The 17,047-nt window shown below is 41.8% G+C and overlaps 1 protein-coding gene and 1 non-coding gene across 2 annotated transcripts in view; one reads left to right on the forward strand and one right to left on the reverse strand.

The window, feature by feature from the left end:
• Positions 1 to 13,814, forward strand: part of CUNH11orf54 (chromosome unknown C11orf54 homolog) — a 15,550-nt gene extending 1,736 nt beyond the window's left edge. Inside the window, exons 2-9 of the mRNA XM_025197877.1 lie at positions 3,297 to 3,381; positions 4,383 to 4,481; positions 5,276 to 5,349; positions 6,199 to 6,300; positions 7,384 to 7,548; positions 8,255 to 8,404; positions 9,709 to 9,825; positions 12,796 to 13,814. Of these exons, the coding sequence (XP_025053662.1) occupies positions 3,324 to 3,381; positions 4,383 to 4,481; positions 5,276 to 5,349; positions 6,199 to 6,300; positions 7,384 to 7,548; positions 8,255 to 8,404; positions 9,709 to 9,825; positions 12,796 to 12,969 (939 nt within the window). The 5' untranslated portion in view covers positions 3,297 to 3,323 and the 3' untranslated portion in view covers positions 12,970 to 13,814. The remainder of the gene's footprint in view (positions 1 to 3,296; positions 3,382 to 4,382; positions 4,482 to 5,275; positions 5,350 to 6,198; positions 6,301 to 7,383; positions 7,549 to 8,254; positions 8,405 to 9,708; positions 9,826 to 12,795) is intronic.
• A 1,977-nt stretch (positions 13,815 to 15,791) lies between these two features.
• On the reverse strand, positions 15,792 to 15,875 carry LOC112549438. The gene has a single exon (XR_003092846.1). It is a non-coding gene; the product is annotated as a small nucleolar RNA U2-19 (small nucleolar RNA).
• Positions 15,876 to 17,047: the final 1,172 nt, after the last annotated feature.

Raw genomic sequence — 17,047 nt, forward strand, 5'->3', positions numbered from 1 at the left:
AAAGAGACTAGATTAGTCAGGCATGATCTACCTGCTACGAACCTGTGCTGGTTTCCCCTCAGCATAATTTTTCCTGCCGGGCTCTCGCATATGTGAGCCTTGATAATTTTTTCAAAGACTTTGCCTAGGATGGAGGTGAGACTGACTGACCTATAGTTGCCTGGGGTCCTCCATCCTCCCCTTCTTGAAAATGGGGACCACACTGGCCCTTTTCCAGTCCTCCGGGACCTGGCCCGTGCGCCACGAGTGTTCAGATATTCCCGCCGGTGGCTGCTCAGTGACGTCAGCCAGTGCCTTCAGTACCCTCGGATGGATCTCATCCGGGCCTGCCGACTTAAACGCATCCAGTTCCTCCAAGTGCCTCTGCACCATCTCAGGGTCTACACTTGGTAGTCTGGCGTCTTGCTGCTGCCTCTCTACAATCCCAGTGACAGCCTTGTCTTGCCCCTCACTTAGGAACACTGAGGCAAAGAACTCATTGAGGAGTTCAGCCTTGTCCCTCCTGTCCGTCACCAATTGCTTATACCCATCTAGTAGGGGTCCTATTCCTCCCTGGGCCTTCCTTTTACTCCCTATATATCTAAAGAACAATTTCTTGTTATCCTTAACTTGGGATGCCATCCTCAGCTCCATGGTAGCTTTGGCCTGTCTAACTGCCTCCCTACAAGCGCGAGCAGAGGAGGTATACTCCTGTTTAGTAATCTCTCCCCGTTTCCACTTTTTATATGCCCCCCTTTTAGCCCGTAGACTGCTCTGGATTTCTCTGGTCAGCCAAGGAAGCCTCTTGGCCCCTTTCCCCCTTTTTCCCTGCATCGGGATCGTCTCCCTCTGTGCCCAAAGGATCATTTCCTTAAGGCACAGCCACCCTTCTTGGGCTCCCAACTCTTTAAAACTCTTACTCTACAGTGCGTCCATGTCTAAACGCCTGCGTTCATTGAAGTCAGCTTTCCTAAAGTCTAGCACTTTCACCCTACTAGTTACCTTACCCACTCGACGTCTTATGATGAATTCTATTATTTGGTGATCGCTGTCCCCCAGGTGACCACCGATCTGTAGGTCTCCTACCATGTCATCCCCCATTGCCAATACCAGGTCCAGTAAGGCATTCCCCGTAGTGGGACCATGTACCTCCTGCGTCAGATGGAGGTCCTGTACACAGGATAGGAACCATTTGGAAGCCTACCAGTGCCTCAATCACTATAATAAATTGTAAATACTTATAAACTTTGGTATTTGATTTTGGATTTTTTATCATGGAAAATCAGAGCTCCCCCTGCCTCCTTCGCTCACCAGGATGCTAGTGCAGCTGCCCCTGCCCCCCACTGCTTTGTGGCACTGAGCAGCCCTAGTATGTCGGTGCCTTGCCCGTGCCATTGCCCCTCGTTCCCAAGCCACAACTTCCTGAGTGCTGGTGCTACTCACTCCTGACCCACAGCCCCCTGGCCCTGCTGGTGCCCTTTACTCCCTACCCACAGCCTCCTGGAGTTCTGGTGAGCTGTTGCGGGTTGGGTCAGCACCCCTCCTGCCCTCCTTGCGGCCTGCAGCAACTCACTAAAACTCCCTTACTAGTAGATTATAGACCAGTCTGAGGGCATTGGACAGAACAGACAAGCAGAATCTCCATGGAGGCTGGCCTAGGACCCCCATAGACAGAGCACGCTCAGCCATGCGGATGGGATGGGGCTGCGGATGGATAGGGAGCAGTGTCTGGCAGTGGCAGCTGGGGCCAGGGCCAGGATTGCAGGGCAGTGATAGTGTGGGGCCAGGGCCTGGGGCAGAGCCACAAGTTACTTCCTTCAAGGTCCTGTGATGTCATCGGCCCGTGATCCCAGGCCCAGCTCCACCTGCCTGTCCCATCTGGACACCGCTCCCCACCTGCTCACAGCCCCATGCCATCCAAACACACCCAGCCCACAGGGGTCCTGGGCTGTTCTCCATAAAGACCCTGCCCACTCCATCCAGTGCCCCTGGTGGTGGGTGAGGGGCAGACAGGCCAAGGTGCCCAGGCAGTGGGGCCAGCCCCACTGCGTGCCTGGGGGCAGCAGGATTGACCACATGCACTACAGCCTGGGCTGTCCCCCACAATGGCCTGGCAGGGCTGAGGGACCCACCACAGGCCTGATAAAATCCCTTGGTGGATTGGATCTGGCCTGCAGGCTGTATTTTTCCCACTCCTGTGCTATAAGATATCTGCAGCTTCTTTGCTTTGTGCATGGAGGAGACGGAGACAGATGTGTAACTAAGGAGTTAATGATTGATGTGGTTAACTCATAAGCTGTCTGACCAGGTTTTTCTACTTTGACTTGGTGATTTGCCCCAGCCAGCTGACCTGCGTGCTGTTGTAAGATGGACTAAACTACACTTACCTTGAACCCCAGGACTGTGAACAATAAATTTTATGAAATCCTTTGCTTATGCTCATTCCTATCAAAACAACATTGCTATGTACTAGCTTATTACAGAAGAGAGACTGGAGCTCCTTGCTTCTGTTCTTCACCTAGAGAAACACTGCTACCCCTGCTCTCTTGTTTTCTGGTAGGGGAAAGCCATAGAATCCTATCTGCCCAGGATTCAAATGGGGCAGTTTGCAATGACTTGACTTGGTCCAGAGCATTACTTATTTATATATATTTATTTTTGGATGGGCGAGAAGAGGCCACAGCCATTCTCCAAAATCATTTAAAAGAATTCTGTTATATCCGAACCCCAGTCTTTCTTTTGGCTCCACATTAGCAGCCCTGCGTGTTTGGCTGGAGCCCCAATGAAATCAGGTATGACTGCCCAGAGTCAGCTTCAGGCCTAAGTTTCTAGGGCAGAGCTTTCCAAACTTTTCATGTTGGTGACACACTTTTTAGACATGCATCATTTCGCGACACTGTAATTCAGTTCCGGGGGAGGGGCCAAGGGAAGCAGACGCGAGTAAGGGAGCTCCGCGGTGCCCTTCCGCAAAATTTTCTGCATTTCGCGCAACACACCTACACACTGCCGCCGACACACTAATGTGTCGCGGCACACAGTTTGGAAAGCTCTGTTCTAGGGGCTATCTAGAGCTCTCAAGCAATGTTTCAAGCACACCCTCATTCCAAAACATGCAGGAAAATTAACAGCATAAATATGTGCTCTGAATCTCTTTCAAGGCAACAGCAGCTTCTATATTCTTGAATGAGGCTGGCAACAGTCAGTTACATATAAAAGATTAGCATAAAGGGTGCAGACTGACTTTAATCACTAAACCAAAATGCTTATTAACAGCTGTGAGTCCTTGGTGTACTCTGATTTGTAATTCTTTCTTGAAGAGGTCGATTGACCCTATGAGCTAAGAAATGGCCAAAGTTGAAAAGTTTGCTTTCCACGTCCCAAGTCTAGAAGAACTTGCTGGGGGTAAGTAAAGTAATCTGTAATATTCTGGAAAGTGTTATAATAAGGAATGACAAACAAACTAACATTTTAAAATGTGTTTTTATCCCTGTGGTGTATACAGCAATGCCTTTTGCTACCAGCAAGGCAAAACTGCAGACAGTAGGAAAAATTCAGGGGAAACAGTGCTCTTACAGCAGGGAAATTTTATTTTATGCCAATTGATGTATTTTGCAGGTTTGTAACAGGGGAATACAAATGAATCTTAGCCCCACTGAAATTGAACTTTTAGACTCAGGATCTGTTGCATTTCTAAAACTCATGCCCACCCTGTCAAGCTAGGGGCCAGGATTTACAACAAGCATTGGACAACACTAATGTGAGATATCAGTCCTGTATGCTGTTAGCTGCAGATGGTTCCCCTCTTGGTGTTCAAGTTGAGATCCAAACTGCAGGATTCAGCTTATTCTATATCTTTTTTGATAGAACATGCCCTCGTCTGAAGCCCAGGCTGCCCAGATATGCTTTATACATACAAATACAAAACTTCTTTTCTCCTTTTCCCCCTTCCTGTCCCTCACCACAATCCAGCCCCTACAACAGAGGTCTTCTACTCTGTCTAACTATGGCTGGAAAAAATAATTGACTGAAGAAAATCATTGAGTGCAAAGGATTTCTGAAAATTAGACTGGTGTCTAAAAATGGGTTTTGGACCTTAAGTTTAGGGTTCTACTTCTGAACATCTTGGCATGCTTATTTTTTTTTAAAGGAGAAAATGGAAGTTTCTGGTGTGATATAGTATCACCAAGAAGGATTTGCTTTTCCTTGAAGACCTGACTCAGAGGCAATAAACTTCATGTGCCTCATGTGCTTAACTTTGAGCATTTCAATCAATGGAATTGTGTACATTCTTAAGTACCTAGCTGAATCAGGGCTTAAAGGCATGTTTTTATAGGCATCTTTTTTAGTGTTTAAAGGCATATTTTTATAGTGTCAATAACATTTTTTTTCATTCTTTATTCTAGTTCTGCAGAAAGGGCTTAAAGAAAACTTTGCTGATACTCAGGTCTCTGTAGTGGACTGCCCTGATTTGACTCAAGAACCATTCACCTTTCCTGTTAAAGGTAACTTCACATTTCCATCTGAGGCTGGGATTGCCAGGTCTTTAGAGCTGATTCATTATGTTTCTGGACTTTTGAAGATGGTGGAAACGCTGTCCTGCAAATAACTAACCTGCACAGGAGCTGTAAGACCTGGTTTTTGTTCTTGCCTCTGCTGCTGATATTCACATACTCACTGTCATTCTTTCATTGTTAAAATTATTCTAATGCCATTTATCTCACTGATTTAACTAATTTGTGTTGTGATGTGCTTTGAGATTCTCAGATGGAAGGCCTGTATCCAGGCCAAGTACTATGTTATTGCTCAATCTCATTTTTAAAAGTTTATCTCATACTTACGTAAAAACCTACCTGTGTACATACACAAGATAGGGAAGGTATGTCCAATAAAGGTAGCTATGTCCTGTCACTCTGTGTACCCCCTGCCTCACTGGAGAACTAGTATTCTGTGGTTATTACCTATTACACTATTTTTGGGCAACAACCCCAAGTAGAGCTAATTCTTGTAGAACACTGCTTTGGAAACAGGCTGGCTAGCCTTAAATGCATATCCCATGTCTACTTTCTGCTGAAATTCAGGTTTATTTCATGTAGATTTGTACATTTCTGGAAAGGACAGTAACGCAACCCTTATTTCTTCTGCATGTGAAGAGAAACCAGTGCTTTAAAAGACTTTCTGGAAACTGAAAGGAGGCTTCTCAGGACCTGGTTAATTAGCATATTATACTTCAAGTATATAGAGAGAGATCTTTACAGAAATATTCTTAAAAAGCTAACTGGCTTTGTTCTTATTCCAGGAATCTGTGGGAAGCCTAGGATAGCAGATGTTGGAGGTGTCCCTTACCTTTTGCCTCTTGTACAAAAAGATAAAGTGAGTCTTCTACAGGCATGGTTTTTAATGCATTGCCAAGATGTCACATGTAGTAGCATTTTTTAAATTCCTAGAGAACACTGATGAATAGATACTCTAGGGTTCCACATGTAAAAATATTCCAAAGGCATCCCAAGCTAAGATTTGGCTTGTGCTAAGCACAGAACATGTCAAAAAAAACCATGCCCCACATCAGAAGCAGCATGCATAAGTTAGTTGTTCCTCTTCTGCTGTCTGCAAATATGATGTAGCTGTTTTTATAAAAGCTGTCTGTGACAGGAGCCATGGAGGGTTGTAGGAAGGAATTGCTATAGGCCAAGACATAATCTGTATATTTATTTATTGCATGCTGCTTGTCAGTAGCCTCTAGCCACAGTCCCCATCTAAATTCTGTTCTTCATAAGAAAAGACTGCCTGTGGGACCAGTGCAAGCTGAAGTAGGGTTCACATTAGCACTCACTTTGGATAGAGCACAATGCCTGGTTCTAGGTACCTGCCAGAATCTGATCTATGTGACATCATTTAAGGTTATTTTTCTTTTTGATCTCAGTGAAACTGACTTATTTAACGTGGTCTGCAGGTAGAATGGTGCCTGGTTTATACAATAAAACCCTGCAATCTAGCAAACAAGGTGGAGACCTGCTGAGGCCATAAAGTGTGAATATAGATCTAAACTCAACCAGATATTGGCACTGTTCTGCTCTAGGGATTTTATTAAGCCTAATTCAGACAGGTAATAATGATGTTTTGATGGGGTGCATCAAGAAGTAGCAGTGGAATTTAGCTGGAATGAGAAATACAAGGCAGGATGTGAAGCCCAAGCAAAATGAATGTATCCCTGTTGTGCAGGTGTATGATCTGAATACTGTTGCAAAAGAAATAGAGCTGCCTGGAGCTTTCATTCTTGGAGCTGGAGCTGCTTCATCTAGAATTCTTGGAGTAAATGCCGAGGTCAGTAACATTGGGTTGTATTGTAGAAGTATTTAGTACTTCTCAATCAGTGACTTCCTGGAAACACATGCCCCTAATGTGCATGTATGTAGCTGTTTTTATAAAAGCTGCCTGTGACAGGAGCCATGGAGGGTTGTAGAAAAGAACTGCTATAGGCCACAACATGTATGTAGCTTGCTATTTCCTTTTTACAGTTATCTTTTTTTAACATCTGTAATTAATGTCATTAGCATGGATAAGTGAATTAAAATAAGACCTATGCCATGAAGTGATTGTAATTTCAATAACAAATCATGTTTTGACTTGAATCCAAGGGGGAACAGAAATGGAGCTAACAGGATGCACTGTCTAATTATCACTATACCAGAAATCTCCAATTACGTAGTAAGTGACAGAAGTGTGAGCTGAAAAACAGCTGCCAAAGTACTGAATGGTAAATGGCTTTAAAATGCCAGTGTCAATCCTAATCTTGAATGATGATGTAGATTTTTTGGTAGTGATATATACACAATACTACTGTTTGAAGAGTGTCTTACAATGTCAGGTAGGAATGGGAAGTTAAGACAACTCCAGTATACTATGGAAAATAGCATAATTACAAGGAGATTGTATAACTAAACAAATGTTTAGATGCCTGAAATACAATCACAAACAAAAGAAACCTGAAGCAATTGGAAACTGACATCTTAAAAGCCTTATGTACAAATTGGAATGGAAGGATTTACCTCCTGTTAGTAAATACTATAAATTGCATTAAGTTGGGCCTTTTGCTGTGATTAGTTAATAGATGTTGCCTCACTGAGAAACAGTTCCTTTTTGACTTATTTATGTGGAGTTTTTGATCTAGGTTGCTAAAGGAGAGTACATTTTTTAATGTTGGTGTCCGTGTTACCATGACATTCAGCCAAGGAAATAGACATATTCACTGGATTTTCCCCCTCCAAAATGTGCACACTTTGCAAGCCAGTTTTAGTCCAATTCAGAGAGGTGTAGCTTCTGTTGTATTCAAGAGGATTGCTGTTAACTTTCTAGCAGTAAGTGAACTGTATAAAATCCAACTATTTTATGCACCTTTCTTTTCAGTTTATCCCTATTGCTCATACTGAGACTGAACAAAAGCATGCAGTAAATACAAGTTACACTGCTCGAATTAATCCTACAGATGGAGGATGCTTGCTGGAGAAGTACAGATACAGCAATTTTGGATTGTTGGCCAACCTGTTTGCCAGCCAGGGCCAACCAGGCAAGGTGCACATTTAGATAAAAAGTAACTTAAACAATAGACTTTGACTAGAATTCATTTGTCTGCTTCCATCCTGCCTTTCCTTCCTGAGAGTGTTGATCATTTTTAAGGCAAATATTGCATACAAGAAATAATGTCCGATACAAAAAAATGAAGTTGATGTTGGGGACTGGATTCCCAAAGGAATTGACACTAGGATTTGTAACCTATAACTCTTAAATCTCCTGAGTTGGCAGTGACTGAAAAGTATTGCCTTCTGAAAGTTATTGCCAGCTGATGAATGATTAACAGAGTAAACTGAGTGTGTCTTAGTTCCTTGTAGATGAATGTCCCCCTAAATACAACTATCACGTGATTAGTATTAGCTGAAAAGCCAGTCACTGAGTGGCACATTGAAAATTAATAACTTCTTCAACTCTAGGCAGAGTTCCCTTGTGATGGGGTTGATGTCCTTTGCTTCCTGTGCAGTGCCTCTTGTGTGTATAAATAAAGGGCTTCCCTCACAAAAAAATAGGAGTCTCTTACACACACGCACAACTATTATATCACAAAGATAAATGATACAAAGAAAGCCTCACTGGAGTGAGAATTTATTCTTTGAGAAAGAGATAATGGGACACAACTTTGAGAAGGTTTCACAGCAGCTTTGAAATACAGAAGACAGAATTTGATGCAAGTAATAGTAATGATTATTGCGTATCTGTTCTCTAGGTCATTGAAGTGAAAGCTAATGGAAGAACTGGGCAACATAATTTTATCACCTGTCTGAGGCAAATTTTAGAGGAACATTATGGCGATAAGCCAGTTGGAATGGGAGGTACATTTGTTATTCAAAAGGGAAAAGCAAAGATGCATATCATGGTAAGTAGCTCTTTTCTTAAGAGCCACAGTATAATTCAGGTGACAAAACTTAGGACAAGAGCTACAAAGGCACTTACATGTAGCGACCCTCAACATTGCCAAACCTAACTTTTAGCTACTTGGTTCTAAGAGCAGAATTCATAGGCCTAACTTTATGGCAGCATGCTGAGCAAGTGCAGGTCTAAACCAGTTAATAGTAAACATGGAAGATGTGACTGAATCTGAGTATTTGTCTGTTTCCCCCAAACTTTGGTGTGTCTGAGATTTGAGATTCATAGGATTCAGAATTTAAAACTGCTTCATGGAGTTGGCATCTACATGGTCCCTTTGGATATGGGCTTATACTTTGGGTTTTTTTAATACAAGGCTGAAGGAAGTAAAAGGGGTGCTAACCTTTTGCATAGCATCCTAAGAGCACTTATCCAGGAAGATGGTTGCCTCAGTTATAGGTTTCTCATGCCAAAGGAATTCAGAGCCACAGCTCCATCCTCAGAGAAGGACCTCAACTACAAAGCTAGAGGCAAGGCTGGAACACTGGAAACTCCACCACTCCATTGCAGATGACTCAGTCACTGAATAAAAAGAAAGGCAAGACACATGGGGCCAAAGAGAATAAGCAAGAGGAGGGGGCCTGACTCTGTAGCCCACGGATGAAGGCAGTTCCTCAGGACAGTCCTGACACTTGGACCCGGCTTTGGAGACTGCTTATGCATTTTTATGCATAACAACTGTGGTGCCTCCCTTTGGAGAAAGAATCATCCCTGACAGTTCTGAGTCAGTCATCCATTTGTAGGCCCTGGGCTCTGTCCACATTGAGAACATTGTTTACGTTACTTCTTACTGCCAAGAGATTTAATACAATATCCATGACCAAACTGGATGAGGCTTTTAACACACTGCTGTAGGTTGTTTGTGGTTACTGTAAGAATCACAGTTTAGCTGATGTTGACATCTAGATGTTCACATCACTCAAAAACAGAATCCCATGTGTTTCACCTGTGTTCAAATGTGGCTGTATAGGACCATGTGCCTCTGATATTAAAGCAGAGAGAACCTTACGTGTTGTGTTAGCAGTTAGCCCAATATGCTAGAAGCTGAACATACCAGTGCTTTGATTCCCAGAGTTCTCCCACTGGGTATTTTGGCAGTGACAATGGAAGAAGCTGTGTGGACTTACGGTTCTGAACGAAAAAACCATTAAGACTACTGCTTGCATTGTACTGGATAAGAGTAAATGAGGCTGACAAAGTAAAGTAGCTTAGGAGAAAGCATATCATATTTCACTAACAATGTTCTTGTTACAGCCCCCAGAATTTTCTGCTTGTCCTTTGAACACTGATGAGGAGGTAAATAATTGGCTCAAGTTTTTTGAAGTGAAGGCACCGTTGGTTTGTCAGCCTGTGATAGTTTCCAGAGATCCAGTAAGTCTCTCTCATGAGTAACTGTGTAGTGTGTTTTACAGTGATTCTGTCATGAGTTTTTTGATCTGCCTCAGGAAGGCATGAGATGTGGGTAGCAATCCACATCTCACTGTGCAAGAGGTTCCCAAGATGCAACTCCCTGGAGTACTTCCTAAAGGTCCTGGCTTCTAACACCACTTTTTGAGATATGCACCATGATGCTAATCATTCCTATAGCTAATCTTATTTATTTGACATTATCCCCGCTAGGGCAAGGCCCCCACTAACCCTTGGGAAAACATATTGAAATCATTATTGAAGAATAAGTTAGAGTCTCTGAATTAGCATAGGCAAAGATGAGTTTTCAACCTTCCCAGGACCAAACTGGTATTGTCTACCTATGCTTACCTACATTTGGGCACCATAAATTTGAAACCTACCAGTGCCAGAAATCCAAGAGTAAACCATAGGGATCATTCATAGAGAAAGAGATATGCACCAGTTCTCTTGTTCTTTAAGTTACTGTTATTACATTAACTAACACTGCCAAGACTTTGGAGTGTAGACTTGTCTGATTTCTCTCGTCAGTTCAGTCTGTAACCGCCCACTCCAAGCATTTCAGAATACAATCTCATCCTCATAAGAGTCCCCTGTGGTTCAGTGGTAGAATCCTTGTCTGTCACAAGGGAGACGGGTTCAGTTCCCAGATGCTTATACAACTACAGCCATAGAGGCACCAAATGTCTGGACTCAGTCTAGCCTTTGGATTCTGTCTCTGTGGCCCAAAGGGATAATGGAAGGTCTGGGCAGCCTCCAAACTCCTGCCTAGGCATGCGTGTCAAAGGTCTGGGTGACCTCTCGCACATACACCATGATCCGAAAGGATCGACAGTTCTCAAACCAAACACATCCCCGTTCATTATAATAAAGCAGACAGGTGTGAAGAGAAACATTTAGGGATCACACAGTAACCTCCATGAAGCAAATACCGGAACTTGAGTAATCAGGGTTCTGTTCCTGGTTCTGCTACTGACCTGCTGGTTGATTGTGGGCAAGTCATTTCACAGATCTCTGCCTCAGTTTCTCCATTTCTAAAATGAAGATAATGTTTAGCTCCTTTCTAAAGTACTTTGAGCCCTATTGTGAAAAGCATTATATATAAAGCTACTTATTACCTTGCCCCTGTACCATGCATATTAATTGCAACTGTATTTGACAATGCCTTCCTTGCCATTAACTCATACAAAGTATTTCTCTTTCCAGAAACTTAGAAAACTCACTGACAAAAAAAATATTAATACAAAATTAATATTGCATTGTGGTGTTCCACTGAAGAGAAAGGGCATAACACTTAATCCCGCATTTCCCTTTTTTCAAAGGATTAAAGTACACACTAACACAGCTTGAACCCAATACTCAATACATATACTGCCATTCTGCCTTTTCAGACTGCACCGTCTTTTTGATGAGGCAAATTCACATTTAGGTGAGCTGTACTGAAAAGGAAATACCTAAACCTGCTTTCACAATGCTTGCTCTCCAAAAATAACCCCTCTCTTTCAGTCCTTTAAGTATTATTCACCAGATTCTGTCTAACACTGTAGTGCCACTAAAACTACAAACCATTCTCATCCTACCTCATTGCTGACAATCCTTATGGCAAGTTTACCCATGTGTGTTAGAATTTGATTGACCACATCACTAATTCAGCTAAAATGCCTTTATTAAATCCAGACAAGGTTCCTTGGGTGAATCTGATATCTTTTATTAGACCAACCCAAGTAGTTGGAAAATAGTTATTAAGCAAGCTTTCGGGTTCAAAAACCCTTCATCAGGCTAAGGAAGTTTCAGCAGTTGGTGTGTGCTCTTCCAGTTATTTTAAATGAATGCTCTAAAATGCTATTGCAACATACCAACTTTAGATTAGATAGGAACGTTACAATACTTATTAATGACTGAATCTACACCATAATTCGTTACACGTACTTGACCAGAATACTTAAATTGGGCTAGCGAGGAAGATCCTAGCTGTCCAATGCTGTCTGGCTCCAGTAGATCAGCCCACACTAGCGAAGGATCCATCTCTTCTGCTTCTTTTCATCCTACCAAAATCGTTCATTACTGTACATTATCATCTGAGTGTTAGAAACTGATCAGATATAGCCCAAACTTCCATACATACTTATTTTATCATCCCAATATACAAACCTTACTTTCTTTGTCCATTCTTGATGAGTCTCCTAGACTTACCAGATACAATCTCCTTGCTCTTGTACACCCATCTGTTTTCCTACATTATATTAGTGTGTCTCTCATTCCTGCCAACATCTTGTTTCTGCCAACATCTGCATTTGGACTCCCTTTTAGCGAGTTAGATTTCTTAATTCTAGCAGTGTACACCATTATTAACACAGACTACAGAACTCAGCTCTGAAATGAGCCATGCTGGGTCCTTCAAGGTACATGTGCACCTCTTGTCTCCTAACATATTCATTATCTTATTGTTACTTTGTGTTCCCTCCCAAGCTGTACCCACTGCTCATCTGTTAAAACTGAATCCGGAACTTTTTTTTGTGTGGTTGTACAGCGATCAGCACAAAGGGGCCCTGATTGCTACTAAAGGGCTTCTAGGTTCTACTGCAGTACAAACATTGAATATTTGAACTTGACTTAGAACAGGTTCATGTCACGAAATAACTGAGTGTTGTGGTGATTAGAACAGATGACTGGGAGTAAGGAATTTTCAATTCAGTTCCTTCCTTTGATCTTCTAACGTGATGGTCTGAGACAAGCCACTCTGATAAACTGAGGTACAGAAAATCTGTCGTCAGGATCATGCTAAGCTAGGTCATTGGCATATTGCAAATCGTAAATAATGTTGCAAAGCACTTTAGCATCTTTGGAAGAAACTTGCAGTACACCCTAAAAAATATTGAAGTATTTAGAACAACTTCAGAAGAAAATGTATTCACGAGGTTTTCTTTGTTCTAGGGGTTTGATCTGCGACTGGAACACACCCATGGTTTCAGTCATCATGGTGAAGGAGGACACTATCATAATGATACCACACCAGATAGTGTAGAGTATTTGGGATATTTTTTGCCTGCAGAACTTCTCTTTCGTATTGACAGACCCAAAGAGACTCATCTGGTTGGAAGAGACTAAATCAGTGCACATCTTGCCTTGTAGTTGTGGGATAGCAATTTTTTAAAATGAAATGCTGGATTTAGTAATACCTTTAATCAAGCACACAAACATATTTGTCATTTTATTGCTGTTAGTTTCATATCAACTATTATTGGCCTTTTTAAAGAAGGGATATTTTCAACATCTAAACAATCTGATTTTAGATATAACTATTTCTATCACATGTTCAAACATCAAGAGCCAAATTATTTTGTATTAATGATTTGATTTGTTCCATTTTGATTGCTTCGGGGCCCTACTACATGTTCAAATTAAAGCTGGATAGAAACCAACTGTAGAGTTGTTACACATTTTCAAGCACTTACTTTATAGTTGATTGGTTCTTTTTATAGACACTTAGTCTTGTTTATCATGTAGCTCATCTAAATTGATTGGTGGTTAACCAGTTAATTGTGTGAAAATTACTTTGCATTTGGGGCTGGTCTTACCTGGTATGTGTGGCTGGTATAAATTGATTGCACAATTGACCAGTTAATTGCCAATTTATATAATACATACCAGTGGCCTTAGTTAAGTACCACTAGATGATTGCTTCTGGCTATAGAAATGCAGAAGGTGAATCAATGAGACAGCTCCAGAGCAGGCATGAAAGAAAAAGAGCTCCACACAAGACCCACGTTGTGATAGAACAGTGCTGCAACCAAGGACTGTGTTGTTCAGATTGATACAGCAACAGAACAAGCCCTGTCCTGTGCCATACCAACCATGATATGTGCTGTAAGTGATCCTGGGTGGCTCTTATTCTTATTATCTGGTTAGCCACTTATGTCAGCCACTGATTAAAATGATTTAACTAAGATGAAGATGTTGGTTGGGTCTTGTAACATATCTTCTGATGTGGCAGAGGTGCAAGAGCAATGCTCCTGAGGATGTCACAGGGAGCATGAGCTGGGCCACAGCCAGGGGAGCAGGGACCTGAATGGGGCCTTCCCTCCATGTTACTGCCGCTGTCTGGGCTCAGAGGCTGTGTGGCAGCTGCAGGGCCACTTCTTCAGTTCAGAGCATACTACTCTTGTGTCAGGAGTGTGTGAGCCCAGAGGGGAGTCACTGGGATGTGCCAGCTTTGACTGGCTTTAAGTAAGGCTGAGAGATGGCAGCACTTTCTATCAGGGGTTTCTTTTTACCTGGTCTTTGCACTTGGGCAGTGCTCCCCAGAGCCAATTAAGTGTCATTTCACTGCAGTACTGCAGTCAGGCTGGGAGGGAACCCTGAGTACCCCTCTGTCCTCCCCTCCCTGAATTCTGAGGCCTCTTGGGAAAGAGCCAAACTCCTGAGCTATCCCCCCATCAGCCTATCCATCCCTCCAGTGTGGAGGCAGTGGGGGTGGCATGCAGTTTGTTCACTGCTGCCTGCTCCCCCTCCCACCTGAAGCACTGAGCACAGCTCCAACCCAGCCCTGTAGCAGCAGTGGGGAGCTCTATGCTCCAAGGACAGGGCCTGCTGGCACCAGAGCAGGGTCCTTCAAGGTACATGAGGGAGGGAGCGGGACAACAGTGCAGGGGGAGACTGTGTGCGATGGGAGCACAAGGCTGCAGGGAAGGAGCAGCAGGGCTGCAGAGGTGTCAGGGGGCAGCTCAATTTTAATATGAGGGGCTTTCTTTGCAATGTTAGATTGCAAACACCTGAGCCGGGGGTACCACCTTCTTATATTTGTAAAACATCAGGCAAACGTGTGGTGCTTCATAGTGTAATGAATAATTAGTAAAGAGAGATTACTAATGAGCACAACAGATCAGAATTAAAATGCTGTGTCTCGGAATCAGTTATTTAATAAAAAAAAGATTTTCACATTCAATCTAGACCATAAATGAATAGAAAGAATGTGGAGGTTTCTGCCCTAAACGTGAATTTCCCAGAAAAATACAAATATGTGACCGAAAAGGAAAAAAACAAGTCCGGGTGAAAATAAGTTCTAAGATTTGCTATGAAGCGAGTGCTGGGGAAAGAAACATTTGCAGTTTACATTCACCATTAGGCAAAACTTCAGGGTATTTCTAAGATGCACAAGAAGCGATCTCTACTGTAATTCAATTTGCACTGATTAGCCATAAATTAAATTTTATAATTTTTTTTTCAATTTTGCCAGCCTGAAAAAGTGAAGGATTGTAATTACAGTAGCTGCAACTGCAATGTAATCAACTTCAAGAGTAGCATTACCAAAGTTAATCATAATAACGGATAAGATGTTACTAGTTTTAGTTTAATTGATTTGAATAAAACTATAATCAAGAATCACTCCATTTCACTTTATGCTCTATTTTGCAAAAAAGCATTAACAGAAGTTGTTTCACACAAAAAAAAAAATTACTCTAAAGAGTTCATAACTGTCAAAGTGCTAAATTTTCTTCCTGAATAATATTTGAAAGATTATGCAAGCTCTGTTTAAAATTTTTTTTTTTTACCAGAGTTAGCCGGGTTTATGTCCAACTTTTCACCAGTTAAAAAGCATCCAGTGGAAATTGCTGTTGAAGGCAAATTGCATGTTGCCTCTTGTAGACAAGCCTGTGAACTTAAACTGCTGGGCAGCGCTCTAGAATGTTACCTAGGGTTAAAGAATGTATGAAGCTAGTCTGGCTAGTTGACACTTATTTTGAATACAAGAACCACACACTTTATTTTGAGCTCATTTTAACTGTAGAAGCCTTCGTTATCTGAAATCAGGCAAAAAAAACAAGGTTCATCATTGCTCAGGGCAACAGCTCACTTAACACTCTCCCACAAGTACACTCCAACTCCACTGTCTCTCCTTCCCCCCGGCACACGCACGCAGTTATACTGCTTCCCAGAACCGTACACAAATCAAAACACCATGTAGATCAGCTGATTTTCTGGTGCTTAGATTTGTCTGTTTCTTATCACAGATCTACCTGAATAACAAACGAGATCTCAGAGGAACAGAAGTATAGCATATGAAATCTCTCACAACTATGTTAAAAGTGACCAGCAAGGGAAAACTGCACAAATGTGCAAAGGTTTATGAAATACATATATAACAAATGCTTGATTTTAAGCCTTAAATATAAACCCCTTGACCAGAAATGTTAGTCTTTCCTATTTTTGCTAAAAGACTCCATAGAGAACCAAAAAAGTAGGAGAGTTAGCTCTCAGTTTGACTACAAAAGGACAAAAGAATTGAAGATTTAAAAAACTCCCCCCTACCCTGCAATGTGCAAATTAAAAAAACTGTTAACCAAAAAAAAGTTATAATCTGACTAAAAATCCCTTAATTAGTGAGATGTAGGTTGTAGCTGTGGTGGGAGAAACCTCCCTAAGGTTCGTTGTCTAGCTGTAATTTGATTGACAGACAACGCGGGTAAAGAAAGACAGCTGTTTATTTGCTCGAGCAAAGACCATAAAGCCAGCAAAAGGCAAAATGCCCCCCCCCCTAAGGGTGAGGTGATCTTTTATACTTATTATAACAAGGCAAGACTTCATGGTTAACAAAAAAAAGCAATACTTGGGCGGTGCTTTTTAAATCTTTGTAACAGCATATTTTTATTAAGCTGAACTAGCACTTTTTTAAAAGCTAAAAGTTAAGTAACAGTAACATTATAATATGTTAGCAAAACCTTACACAGTAGTAGATACTTTTTAAGGACACAACCAGTGCACCCAGAACAATGGTTTTTCTGTCTTATCTTACTTCTTGCTGTAGCTGATTTTTCAGCACACAGACACAGAGATACTTGCTGCTTTTAACTCAGAAAATGCTTAATACAGTTAAAATGATTACTTGACACAAGCAAAGGCTTAGCTATTAATCTGCCTTGTGGTCAGCTGCATTGCTAGGCCACAGGTCATGCCTTGTATTTAGCTGTAAAGCTAATACTTTCTAATAATCTAAATTATTGTAAACCTAACAGTATGCTTATCAGAAAACTATTTTATTTTAGGGTAATAACAAACCTGCGCACTACAAATCCTCCCTTTGTTCCAATTTTTTAGGAGAAATTTTGGAACACACTTTTAGGTATTTAACTTCTTGTGGGGTTAGGTTTTGATGATTGATGCTGGATATTTGTACAAACTGACCATA

Source organism: Alligator sinensis, unplaced genomic scaffold (assembly GCF_000455745.1).
Source record: "Alligator sinensis unplaced genomic scaffold, ASM45574v1 scaffold116_1, whole genome shotgun sequence".
NCBI lineage: Eukaryota > Metazoa > Chordata > Crocodylia > Alligatoridae > Alligator > Alligator sinensis.